Source organism: Panthera tigris, chromosome D1 (genome assembly GCF_018350195.1).
Source record: "Panthera tigris isolate Pti1 chromosome D1, P.tigris_Pti1_mat1.1, whole genome shotgun sequence".
Lineage (NCBI taxonomy): Eukaryota > Metazoa > Chordata > Mammalia > Carnivora > Felidae > Panthera > Panthera tigris.
In genome coordinates, this window is record NC_056669.1 from 54,684,344 (window position 1) to 54,697,879 (window position 13,536).

General features: G+C 56.2%; 2 protein-coding genes across 4 annotated transcripts in view; both read right to left on the minus strand.

Moving 5' to 3' along the window:
* CAPN5 (calpain 5) overlaps window positions 1–13,536 on the minus strand; it is a 51,909-nt gene that overhangs the window by 11,149 nt on the left and 27,224 nt on the right. For all 3 annotated transcript variants that reach the window (XM_042958002.1, XM_007078946.3, XM_007078945.3), the window contains exon 4: window positions 1,690–1,898. In XM_042958002.1, coding sequence (XP_042813936.1) covers window positions 1,690–1,898 — 209 coding nt within the window. The remainder of the gene's footprint in view (window positions 1–1,689; window positions 1,899–13,536) is intronic.
* LOC102970797 (olfactory marker protein) lies at window positions 9,224–11,626 on the minus strand. Its single transcript, XM_007079047.2, has 2 exons — window positions 9,721–11,626; window positions 9,224–9,445 (listed from the first exon to the last, which is right to left on the minus strand). Exon 1 carries the CDS (start codon window positions 11,548–11,550, stop codon window positions 11,059–11,061), a length of 492 nt encoding a protein of 163 aa, XP_007079109.2. The 5' UTR covers window positions 11,551–11,626; the 3' UTR covers window positions 9,224–9,445; window positions 9,721–11,058.

Here is a 13,536-nt window from a genome sequence, read left to right on the forward strand (position 1 = left end):
GGAAAGGGTTGGGGTCTTAAAGGCAGTGCTGAATGTGGATGTGAGCAGCTGAATGGGACATATAACAAAACAGATTACATAAATTGAAAATCCAGGCCCACAAAGCAGCAACACAGGCTTTGCACGGTAACCTATAAACAAAAAGAGGCATCAAAGATATTAAAAGTTGCTGGTGGGGCACCTGCATGGCTCAGTCGATTGAGCATCCAACTCTTGATTTCAGCTCAGGTCATAATCCCAGAGTCGTGGGATTGAGCCCTGTGTCGGGCTCCACACTGAGCATGGATCCTGCTTAAGATTCTCTCTTTCCCTCTCCCTCTACCCTCCTCCCACTGGTTCTCGTTCTCTCTGTCTCATTCATAAATAAATAAATAAATAAATAAATAAATAAATAAATAAATAAGAGTTGCTATTGGGAGGGAGCGGGGAGGTGTGCAGAGGATGCAGGGAGCACAGGGAGGGAGACAGGAGTGGGGGCAGGGCCTTGAGGGGAGGGCAGCAAAGTTTCCTGAAGCGGGAGGAGGCCTGGTTAACTCAGGTGGCCTCAAACAGGGAAAGGGAGCAGAGGGGCCCAAAAGAATATGCAGGAGTATACAGGTGACTTTTATTACCTTCTGCCTGGATTTCCATATCTTCTATATTTTACCACAATAAAAAAAAATTAATAAAACTGCTACCTAAATAAGAGCAAGCCTACTAAGTGGCTCTCACGGATTGGGAGAGGGGTCTGCACCTAGGACCATGGAGACTCAGTGACCACCAGGGGGCGGGTTTTCCTTTCTTAGGACTGAAAATGGAATCTGTCAATGTGTTTCCTTGAGGTTTTTTTTTTTTAACTCTATGTATTTTGAGAGAGAGAAAGAGACAGAGAAAGTGCATGAGTGGGGAGGAGCAGAGAGAGAGAAGGAGACAGAGAACCCCAAGCAGGCTCCACTCGGTCAGTGCAGAGCCCAATATGGGACTCAATCTCATAAACTGTGAGATCAAGACCTGAGCCGAGATCAAGAATCAACACTCAACTGACTGAGCCACCCAGGCACCGCTTAAGTTTGTTTTTGATGTTGGGAGCTGTTGTTTTCCTTTTTCCTTTACACACACACACACACACACACACACACACACACAGTCCAAGGAGACCAACCAATGGGCCTGGGAGGAGGAACCAGGGAAGGATTCTCAACAGGGCTGGTGGGCTGGTCTCTGACCCCATTGGCCCTCCTGCTCCAGGCCTGCAGGGGCCTGAGCAGGTCTCTCTGCTCCAAAGCCCTCCAAAGCTCAGCAAACCTCTGCTTGTGCCCTTGCTGGGGACCCAGGGCCTGGAACAGAACAGGAGGAGGGGTCAGTGGAGACAGAATGGATGGACCCACCACGACCAGCCCTGGCTCTGAGATATCACATCCTCGGCAAGGCTGCCAGGGAGGGCTGGGTGGCTTGCATCTTTGGGGAAAAACCACCGACCTGAATGTGAGCCCTGGCTCTGCCCTCTCAGCTAGAACAAGGAGGAACCATTCCTCACTTTGTGGGTTGGTTTTTGGGGACTGGACACCAGGTTCCAGACCTTCATCTGCCACAGAGTAGGCTCCGCTGGCCGTGCCCTGGGCTCCCCGGCTTAGAGCAGCACCCAGGTGGAGCCCACAAGGCGAGCCGCCCCAGCCTGGCCACCCGCCCACCCGCCCTACCAGCACCTACTTGGCATAGGCCTTCTCCACCAGGGCACACCAGAACTCGCTGCGGGAGTTGGAGTGGCAGTAGATGAGCTGGTTGTTGACTGTGGGCAGTCGATCATCAATGACCACGTCCACCCACTCCCCAAAGCGCCAGAAGTGAAAGTGGAAGATGCCCGCGTAGGCACTGGGTTTCTCAGGGTCCCACTCCTGCTCCTTCCAGTCTGGGATGACCTGGATGGGGAGGGGGACAGGACAGGAACACAGCGATGGTCATATCTGGCTTCCTGAGGAAATGCCTCGAGGGAATCAAAATAGAAAGGAATACTGGGTTCAGGTCTCATCTCTGCCATGAACCAGTGTGGGACTTGGGCGAACCCTTCTCCTCTCTGGGCCTCAGTTTCCCTTTTCTACAGTGGTTGGAGGCTGTCACTCTGGGCTTCCCCTTCCCTTCCTCGGGGCTCCCTGTGCACCCTCCAGTGCTTAGAAATCTATTACACCAATTCCGGTTCCTATCTGGTGAAGGGTGCTGCCACCGCCCCGTCCAGCACCGGCCAGAAGCAGGCGGCCACATCGGCCTCCTCCCGTTCCCTCTTTCCAGCCAGTGAGGCCACTCGGAGCTCCTACATTCCGCTAAACTCCTTCTCCTCTCTGTCCCCAGCACCACGCTGGCCCAGCCCCCATCTCCTCGTCCCAAAACACTATAACCTGTGGCATCGACAACCACCTGTGCCCTCACCCTACACAGCAGCACAGTAATCTTTCTGATCACGTCGCCTTCCTAGGAGGTGAGCTCCAAACCCTTAATGTGCGCTGCCCCACCCCCAGCTCCAAGGCTGGCTTTTCTAACCCCTTTAACCCCTTACCACCCCCCCCCCACCCCGTTTTCTCCTGCTCCAGGCTCTTCCTCTGCTCAGAAACTTCGCACCTGCTCTTCCTTCTCTTCTTCACCCAGCTGATCTCACTTGCCCTTTAGGGTCCACCCCCTCCTCCAGGAAGCTCTCCTTGACTTTTCAGACTATAGGCCAGGACCCCTGTCGGTCCATTTCATGGCCCCTGGCACTTCTCCTCGGAGACCATTACCACAATTATCATTAAACAACTGTGTGACACTGCGTTCAATTCTGTTACTCTCACTGAAATGTTAGCTCTCTAAAAGCATGGGATGCATCAGGTTTTGTCACTGGTATATGCCCAGCACATACATGGTCCAGGACCTGGCCCAGACATAATGCTTAATATACACGTGTTAACCGAGTGAAAAAGTTCACAGGCATTGAGTGGGTCTCTGACAATAGTATTTATGGAACATCTCGGACATGCCAGGTGCCGTGCCCAGGACTGCCATGGCTAATCCCAGTTTAATCTGCAGGATAACCCTGTGCAAAGATTACTATCATCCATCCCTCCTTGACAGCTAAGAAAACTAAAGCTCAGAGAGGGCAAGTAACTTGGCCAGGGTCACAGAGCTAGGAAACACACATTCTCTGGAGTCAGGCAGACCGTGTTGGAAGCCAGGGTTCAGACCTGTGACCTGTGGACCGCTCTGCACTGGGTCTGTGCTGACACCGAGGACCCAGACACATCAGACATGGTCCCTGCCCTCAGGAGGCTCTTAGTCTGGTGGGAGAGGCAAATGCTGAGGCTGACAGGGGGTGCATGGGGGAGCATGGACAGAAGGGAAAGGTGGGCCCGACCCTGCAGGGCCAGAAGCCGCTTCCCAGCAGGTGTCTTGACAGCTGGCTGTGGGCGTCCCCCAAGCAGACGTGGCACATCTGGGCAGCGGGAGGTGGGCACAGGAGGGAAAGCCTGTCACCCTAGAGCCAGGCTGACTTGCCGGCCCTGCCCAGCCGGGGACCAAGTGGGGCTGAACCCACTGCGACCAGAGGCAGCCCCTTCTGGAAGAAAACCACCCTCAGGCATGGGGGTGGGCACCCAGGCATCCAGGCTGAGGAGCCAGAGATGCCGCAGACTGCCGTAAATCCCAAGGCCCAGACCAGATTCTTCTGCCAAAAGCCACTCCCCAACCCCCACGCTCATTAAGAAGGCTTTTGTTTACAAACCTCTTACCATCAACAAGGATGTTGGCGAAGACAAATGGTCCCTTGCGAGACACTGGAGACCAAGAAAATGAAAATGCCAACCACAGTGAGAGGCGCACTGCCATCCATGGAGCCCGGCCCGGTGCCAGGCACACCTTTCTCTCTGTTGCCCCTGACCTTTATCGCTACCTTTTGAGGCAATACTATCGGAAGTTGCTGGCACAATGTTGCCCGTGGGCACTGGTGAGGGAGGCAGGACTCACATTCAGGGTTTCAGGGCCCTCTACAGTGTCCGCAACCCAGAAAAGGCTCTATCCTGGCTGCTCCACTTTCAGTCAATTCTGTGTCCTTTCTGAAACCTCCCAGGGCAGCCTCTGCCCCAGCCCCCCCGGCACTCTCTCCCAGTTTGCACTCAGGACAGAAAGCTATATCAAAAACGGGGCACCTGCAGGATGGGTTATCATCCCCACTGCACAGACGGGAAGGCTGAGGAACGAGGAGCTGCCCGAGGGCACAGAGGGATAGGGAGTCCGAAGCTGAGCACACCGGCCTGGCCAGTGCACCCTCCTCCACTCCTCCCTGCTCTGAAAGCTCTGGACTGTGTGGGGCCCGGGGAGGGAGGAAGAGGAGCCCTCACAGGGCGCTGGGAGGTACTTCTGGGGATGCAGGGGGATCATTAGCCAAACCCAGGGCTTGGCTCTGAGCCCTCTGGGGCTCGGGAAGCAGCTAATGAGGCTCTAGGGCCTGCAGATCCTGAGTTAGGGATCCCCGTGGGCCTCAATTTCCCCTCCTACGTCATGGCCAGTGGGCCCAGCATGGCCAGCTTCTTACCCCCACAACCCCTCTGCTGCCAGCAGGGTCCTGAGTGAGAGGGAGGAGACTGTCCAGGAAGGTGTGCTCTCACGGGCACACAAACCCTCGCACACCACATCCAGTCATCCCAGGAATCGAGGAAGCAAGCAAAACCCTGGGGCCACATCAAAGGATTCAGGAACCAACCTAAAGAGGCTCCCACTGGCCAAAGAGGGCCAATCTCAGCTTCAGTAAGGATGATTACTGCAACAGATGAAAACACATCAAATATGTTCCAATCTATGAGACCACAGCGATACTTACAAATAATTAGTCACTATTGGAGAACAGCTGGGAAATAGACTCATTTTTTTTTAACAACTGGAAAATTAAGGGCAAGAATCAGGATTTATCCCGCCTTTTCTATACAGACTGTACCACAGGGTAACCAACAGAGGAAGGGAGGTGTATATCTGGAGGTGAGTTGCAACTATGAAATGAGGACGAAATTAGAATATTAGACTCCTGCTACTTTACCACCGACAAATAAGGGATTTAGCAATGGTCGTTGGTGGCTTCTCCTATCACAAAAAACAGACACAACTAGATATCACGGGGCCCTGTGAGAGAAGCACACAATGTCTCCTAGGAAGCAGTCATGCCAAAAAACTTGGACCTGACCCTTATCGAGCCTCTAGGGGTCAGTCCTTTGCGGGAAATGTATGGCACAGAGAACACGTTAAACACCGCCACAAAAACAAAGGCAGCAAAATCTAGATAGTTGGAAACTCGACAGGCCAGGTGGCTTCAGCAAAGAAATCTCAAGGAAAACAATAAAAGATGAAGGGAAACAAACCACTGGAGTCGCGGACCTTCGTTTGGATCTGATTCCAGCAAAGCATAAAACATATACACGTTTATGGCAGAAATTGGAAACCACAACACTTACTGGGTATTTGACGCTATGAAGGAAGTATCGTAGAATTATTTGAGTTGTGTTATAGGATTATGGTTACAGAGCTTTGTTTTTTTTTTGTTTGTTTGTTTTTGTTTTTGAGGACTCCTTATCATTCAGAGATGCATCCAGAAATATTTACAGATGAAATGGGAAGCTGCCTGGAGGGCGTGGGAGGGAATAAGAGGAAACAAGACCGGCTGCCAGCTGACAATTGTTGAGGCCGAGGGATGGGTACGAGGGAGCACATGAAGACATCTCTCTCCTCCCAAGTGAAATGCCCCATCTCCACGGCCACCAGCTCCTCAGCCTGGCATTCACAGCCCTGGGGCTCCGCTGACTCTCAGGCTCACCCTGAACACTTGCCTCCCTCGGGCCCCATGGAAATCTACACACACGCTGCTTCAGGCCACCTCGGCTCTGCTCATGTGGCTCCCTCTGCCAGTACTGTCCCAATCCTTGTCCCTCAGGCTAGCTCAGCAGCAGCTTGCAGGGGTCTCCAGGCCTGGTGCTCCCGCAGGCTCTTTCCCTGATCCTGGGAAGGGAGCTTCTGGAGGGCAAAGCTGAGCTCCATTCACACCCAGATCCCCCCCACCCACCCAGCACCCCACCCAGCATAGGGCCTGGCCCAGCTCCACAGCCGGCCAAGTCCTTCTGGAAGGAAAGTCTCCAAGTGCCAGCCACAGCACAGCCCTGACCGGCTGGTGACCTTGTACCCACTACGGACACACTGCCAATCACGGTGCATGGCAAAGACTTAGGTTCCGACTAGGCCACCGCTCTGAGCCTCAGTGTAGGCATCTGCCTACCCTACTCCAGGGCTGATGTGAAAAACAAAATGGGGGCGCCTGGGTGGCTCAGTCGGTTGAGGGTCCGACTTCAGCTCGGGTCATGATCTCACGGTTCATGAGTTCGAGCCCCGCGTCGGGCTCTGTGCTGACAGCTCGGAGCCTGGAGCCTGCTTCCGATTCTGTGTCTCCCCCTCTCTCTGCCCCTCCCCCGCTCATGCTGTGTCTCTCTTAAATATAAACAAACATTAAAAAAATTAAAAACAAAAAGAAAGAAAAGCAAACCAAAATGGACAGTGGCCTCAGAGGTGCTGCCTTAACCGTGGAGGGCTGTGCACATGTGAGGGGTCATCCCCACTGGGGTATGCGGTACAAGCACGTGCACTCACACAACAATCCGCAAACTTTGGGACTGACACGGACCTCAGGTACCTGGTCAAGCCTCCCAAGAGGAGAAACAGCAGCAGCAGCCCCCTGCGCAGATGGGAAAAGAGAGGCCTGAGGGGTCACGGCACTTACTTGGGCTGACCCAGCAGCAAGGAAAGGACTGTGTGGGATTCGTAGGCCCCCTGGCACCACCACAAAATCAGCCCAGAAACCTCAGGCAACGGGTGTGCCACAGCACCCCCTGATGCCCTGGTGCCTGGAGCACTCCAGGCTCAAATCCTCCTGGGACTGAGCCATGGGACACGCAGGTGTGAGTATGCAAGTTCATGATGGTCAGTGTGTGTGGGTGCACACAGCATGCATGTGTGTGAGCACCAGTGTGTGTGTGTGTGTGTGTGTGTGTGTGTGTGAGAGAGAGAGAGAGAGAAAGAGAGAAAGAGAGAGAGAGAATGTCAATGTCAGTGTGTGTTTGTGTGGGGGGGGGGGGGTCGGTGCACAGGGAAGGAGCTTTTCACAGATTTCTGCCTGCGACCCCAGAGGGCTAACTGGGAGCATTTCTGTAAAAGGCCAGCAGGGCTGCAGGCTGTCAGGCTACAGTGGGCTTCCTGTGTTACCCGAGTCAGGTGAGGGGAGTCCCCAAACCAGAAGGTTCCTGGTTCCTCAGTTCGCAGCTTCTGATTCCAAGAGTCTCAAATTCCCGAGTTTCAGATGCCATGACCGGACGAGGCCAGGAAGTTTGCCCCCCTCCCCCCCCACACCCTTGGGAGAGCAGAGCCGCGTCGTTCGCCAGCCGGAAAGCAGGAGGTGATGCACCTGCAGGGGCCCAGGGTTTCCTGTTCACAGGGCACAGCCAGACGCTCAGCTGCCCTCAGAGACCTGCGTGGGACCCCAGCCTTGAGGCAGCCCCCCCCCCACCCCGCTCCTGCTGGGCTCCCTGCTACACTGTGAGGGCTAAAGATCCCCTCAGCTGTGCCCATCCTGAGCCTGGTGACCGTGTCAGAGAAGAATCCTCACCCTCCTGTCCACTCTCCAACCAGAGCCAGGCCTGGCCCCTGCCCATCCCTCCCCACACTGCCTGCTCCCAGAAGCACTGGGCTGCTGTGTTGCATCGGGCAACTCCCTTCACCTCTCTGAACTCTGTGCTCCTCCTCTGTAAACAGGTTGTCCTGACATTCCTCTCAGAATAACTGAAAAGTGAGACCATGTGTCTACAGTGACTAGGAGAGTAACAATGAGCAAATGGAGAGAGGGCGTCGTGTACCAGCTCATGAGGGGCTCTGAGTGCTTCACTGACTCATTTAAGCTTCATACGGGCCCTACAAGGAGGCACCGTCATTAGCCCCTGCCAACAGACGAGGAAACAGGCTCAGAGAGGCTGCCCAGGGTCACAGGTGGTCAGTGGCAGGCCCCTCACCACTGCACACACTGCCTGGCGGGGGGGGTGGGGGGTGGCGAAGGTCAGGAAACGGCAAGTGTCTTCACTCTGTGTTCTTGTGGGTTCCATGGAAAATGGGTCCTCATTTCCCATCCACTGCACTCCTCCTGACCCAGTCTTGGCTCTGCCAGGGAGGAGAACAGGGGTGGAAGGACTGGGTTCCGTTGCCCCCAATCCTTCTAGAGGCATCTTTGGGAGTGGATGGAGGCTGTGGCTGGAAGGGCAGGGCTGGGGGAAGAGAAACAAGGTGGCCACAGCTGACCCGGGGAGGGCTCCAGGGTGCAGGGTGGGGATGTGAGACCTGGCTGCGGGGAGCATTTCAAAGTGAAGGTCATTCCCCAGCAAAACCCCAAGTGTGGCCCCTGAAGCAGGACCTGACCGTGGTCACTGGGAAGAAGCTGGCCTTGCCAGGGCCTGGGCCCTCAGGAGGGGTGGGGGCACCGTCCCCGCCCCTTCCAGGGGGCCACAAAGTCTGGTGCACACATGTACCCCTCCTTTGGCCCCTCCATACCTTCTGTGACTTTGGGCAAGTGACCTCATCCTCTGGGCCTCTTTGTCTCTGCCCCAAAACGAGTGAGCTCCAGACAGATGACAAGGGGACAAAGTCCTAATGAAGGGTCAAGTGGGGCACTAAGGTGGTGTCTTATCTGGTCATCAGGGCAGGGGCTGCCCGATGGACTTGTATTAAATGGATGACAGAGGCTCAGTGAAACCCAAGCCTAGGTCTCACCGCCCCCCCCCCCCCGCCACTCCCTGTCCCATCCGCCCCCTGCCCAGCCACCCTACAAGGGAGGGAGATTGTGCGTGGCTTGGTGCATCCCCACCCATCTCCTTTGGGCCCCACCTGCTGAGGATCAGATGCCACCTCCCTGGGGCCCCAGCATGGCTCTCTCCACGTCCCGTACAGAAGCTGGTCTGGGGACCTCTGGAGAAAAAACTCTCAGGGGTGTTGATACCTGGTTGGGTGTCAAGAGACCTCTTTCCAAACTCCATCCTGATGTCTGACCTTGGCCCAGTCACTTGACTGCTCTGGGCCGCATCTCTGAAAGCCGCAGGGCGGGTATGGGAATGTGGGAGAAGGCCCCGGAGGGGCGCTCAGGGCTATGAAGGGACTGAAGAGGGCTGTCAGAGCTCCTGAAGTGGTGGGGGTGGCTCGCGGTGAGAGACTGCACACCGCGAGGCAGGGGAATAGAGGCTTTATTGGGGACACGCAGCGCATGGGGTGGATACGGTAGAGCAGAGTGGGGGTACAGGTAGTCTGCACCATGAGGGTCCCCAGAGCGGCAAAAAGGCAAAGGGCAGCGCCATCTCCAGGGGTCTGGACTCCCCTAGTTGTCAGCAGAGAAGGCAGGCAGGCATTGCTGGGACTTCAGGCCCCAGAGCTGAAAGTCAGAAACGACCACAGCCAATTCCCACCTAAAGAATCCCAAGGGACGCGTGGGTGGCTCAGTCATGAAACGTCCGATTTCGGCTCAGGTCACGATCTCATGGTTCATGGGCTCTAGCCCTGTGCCAGGCTCTGAGCTGACAGTGCAGAGCCTGCTTGGGATTCTCTCTCTCCCTCTCTCTCTGCCCCTCCCACACTTGTGTATTCTTTCCCTCTCCAAATAAATAAAACTTAAGAAAAAAAAAAAAAAAAGAATCCCAACTCCAATACCTGCTCCTCTTTGCACATTTCCAGAGTGGGGGGCTCGCCCTCCCAGCAGCCCCAGCCACTGGGATGGCTCTCAACCTCTATCTCTCGGGGTGTCTGCTCGCAGGGCCCTGCAGCCCTCGATGGCTCTGCTTCGTGAGGAAAATGGGCCTGTTTCTGACAAGAACAAACCAGGGCTGGCCTGGAGACAGGGTGTTGGGGTCACTTCCTGAGGTGCCAGCCAGGCCTGCCCCTCCCTCAAAGAAGGCTCACTGGGCCTGGGCCTTCCCTGCCCGGGAACCTGGAAGAAACCTGACATCCCAGCAAAGAATCTACTGTCTCCTGCTCCAGAGCTCCCAGCTATCTAGCTTCCCCAGGGAGAGGGAGACCCCTTCACTATACTGTTCCCCACTTCATTGTATGAACCTCACAGGCTCTCAGCTCAGGGGGCTCCCCTCCCCAAGGCCATCTTGGCCAAGCCCCTGATAAGGGCCACCCGCAAACCAGCTGGGCAACTACATAATAGATCATCTAAAATCAGACTTGCACACAGGGCAGGTACAGACTCTAGAACATAGCCTTATGAATATAGTGTGCTCTCTCTCAATATATATGCACAAGTACAGATAGAGACATCCCTCTGTAACATGTTATATGTCCTCTCCCTGTCACTTCTCCCTCCTGAAGTCGTTCTCCAAAGAGCAAGAGTTGGCAAGCATAGCTGCTAGCCTGCCAGTCACTCCCCATTGCCCAAATCAAGCCCCGCAGCAACCCTGCCTGAAGTCCCGAGGCCCCTGGGGCATCATGGGACCACACCAGGCCCGGGCCAGGAGTAAGTGCCTTCCTGGGTCCTCAGGCTGAGTGTTCACCTCTGGACTTCTGTCGCCAGGAGGGTGCCAAATGCCCATGTGTGGATTCCCCAAGGAGGCCACTCTGTCGTCGGTCTCCCCATCTCCCATCTCCAGAGGAAGTCCGATGGCGGGGAACTTGGATCTCTCTTTCTGCGTGTCTATGTCTGTCTCTCTCGGTCTCTTTGAGTCTCTGTCCGGACAGCGAAGCAGAGAGAAAATAAATGCGCTCGGCCCCCTCCATCTGCCCACACAAGGCCAACCAGGCTCCATGGTCTACAGCAGAAGCAACGGCCACCGGTCCAGCTTCTAGACTACAAGTCCTTTGCATCTTCCTCCCGTGAGCAGGAGCGCCAGCACCATGGAGAGGAGAGGAGGAAGGACACAGGCTCAGGGGGTCCCGGGAGAGCTGAGTACAGGCCAGCAGCTAGAAGAACGTCCTCAAACACACGCCTCGGGGCAGGGGGCACGGGCAGGGCTGGCACGGGGAGGGGGCAGCAGCGAGCAGCTGCCGTCAGAGCTGGTTAAAGACCACGGAGGCCTTGAGGTTGGCGGGTTCCAGGCCCTCGCTGAAGGCGATGAGGAAGTACATGACCTTGCGGATCTTGGCCAGGTCCGACAGGCGCTCCCCGAACTCCAGGGCATCGGCCTCATTCCAATCCATGGTGTCCGAGTCCTCCTTGTGCCAGAAGATGGCAGCAGGGTCCAGCAGCTGGCGCGTCATGAGGTTGGTGAGGTCGGGCGTCCAGTTCTGGGAGGTACCCGTGATGGTGACCTTGCCCGGCTTGTCCAGCACGACGTCCCAGCGCTCAAACTGCAGCTTCTGCTGCTGGATGAAGTCAAGGCGGTACACGGACTCGGCCGGCCGCAGCAGCTTCTCGCCGTCCTGGCGCTTCTCCCCGCGCTGCTTCAGGCTCTCCACGCGCAGCCGCATCTGCCTGGTCAGGTCGTGGTCCAGGACCAGGGGCATGTTGAGCTGCAGTGGCTTGGGCCCGTCCTCCGCCATGCCCAGCTGCTGCTGTTCCTCCGCCGTCTGGGAGCCCGGTGTGCCGGGCCCTCGCTGCCAGGGCAAGAGGCCACCAAAGACGCCCCACCTACCCCTCCGCCCTCCCCCGTCCCCTCCCCTCTTGGCCACTGGCCCTTCCCGGCCCTGCCCAACCCTCAAAATGGGGGTGGGAGTCCCCAAACGCCTCCTCTCTACGCCTCGAAGAGGCTGTAACACAGGCAATGCAGGCAGGCAGGAGGCGGCCGGGCTCCTCGGGGACCAGACTGCTGATGTCACTTGCTGTGGTAACCGCCCCGACTACCTGACTCCCAGGGAAGGGCTGGGAGCGCTCGTTTGTGAAGGAGGGAGGCTGCGTGGGGCAGTAAGAAGGGGCGGGAGGTGGGGAGCAGCCGCTCACTGTAAGGAGAGAGGCTTTACTGGGGACACCCTGGCAGGAGGGTAGGGGGGAGCAAGGAAGGAGAGGCCTCCTGATTTGAGATGTAAAGTCACCCTAGATAAACCCTGTAGCCACTCTGACCCAGAGTCACCCTCACCACTCCACACTCAACCCCCAAGGCCTTCGATCCCATTCCCAGGGTCCCTGAGAACCCTCCCCCCAGCCCTACTACCAGGACTGGCCTGGCCACCACCATCTCTGACCTAAACCCCTGTTCCCAAACTTCAGAGGTCATCAGAATCAGCTGCAGGACTGAAACACGATTGCTGGGCTCCAGCCCCAGCACTTCTGACTTAACAGGGCGGACAAAGCCTAGGAATCTGCACTTCGACCAGCCTCCCAGGTGATGCTGATGCGGCCGGTCCAGGGATGGTGCTTGGAGAATCACTGACCCACGTGATTCCTGCCTGCCGGCCCTGCCTCCACACTGCACCCCACGGCAGCCCCATGCCCAGGTCTCCTCCCACTAGAATCCCACCACTTATTCCACCTATATCAAGCCTCAGTCTCCCCCGGGAGACTTGAGGCTGAGGAACAATCTGACAAACGTCCGTATCTCCAGTGCCTGAGGTGGAATCAGTTCAGCTATTACGTTCCGGTCAATGGAAGAAGTGGAATACGTGAGTGCATCTGGGAGCAGGGTAGGGGAGAGGGGAAGGTGCCATGGCATGCCACACGCAGAAAAGAGGACAGAAGCACAGGCCAAAGTGTTAAGAGCTGAAAACGATCTGAAGGGTCTAGTGGACCACAAGCACAGACTACTGCTAGATGGAGGCTAAATCAGCCAGTGGGATCTTGGGCTACATGAACAAGAGTATCACCAAGGTCACCAAGGGAGACAGAGCATCTGGTCCTGTTAAGATAACACCTAGAGCCCTGAGATCAGCTCTGGGGGTCGCTGGCGGCAATTCCCCGAGGGTATTCGAGAGAATGCAAGAAGCCAAACTGCCTAACCCTCACAGAACCTTTCTAGCTGCAGGGAGCAACACGGCTGAGGAATTACTGTTAAATTAAGCCAGCACCCAGAACAGAGCATGCCACACAGGAGGTCCTGGGAAAATGCTTGTTGAATGAATAATGAATAAATAACACTGATAAGAGAACTGATGTGTTAGGGGCCAAGGTCGACCAGAGGAAGACATCTGCGTAGATGGGAGAGAACAGAGACATGACTGAAGCCAAAAATGAGGTTTGGGGGCAGGTGTGTGTCAAAGTGCAGGATGAGGGAGATGCCTGGAAGGTGAGGGCGGCTGAGGGTGAAGGCTGATGGGGATACAGACAGGATCTGAGGCTGGGATGGTGAGGGCGGGGTGCCAGCCGCACAGGCAGAGGAATCCCTGGGACACAGCAGTATTTGGGGTGGAAAAGACTGGGGAATTGGTGGTGCCGAGCCCTCAGTGCCTGAGTGGCAGCTGGGTGGCTGTGGAGCGTAGGGAGCAAATGGCATAAGCCTGGAGGGGTTTACAAGTGGAGGGTGCGGTCTGGAAGCAGCACTGAGGAAAGAGAGGATGCCAGCCCCATCTCTGGACCTGTGGGATGCTGGGGGAGGC

Excerpts from the sequence above, each read along its gene's own strand:
- LOC102970797 (XM_007079047.2), bottom strand. The coding sequence starts at position 11,550 with ATGGCGGAGGACGGGCCCAAGCCACTGCAGCTCAACATGCCCCTGGTC.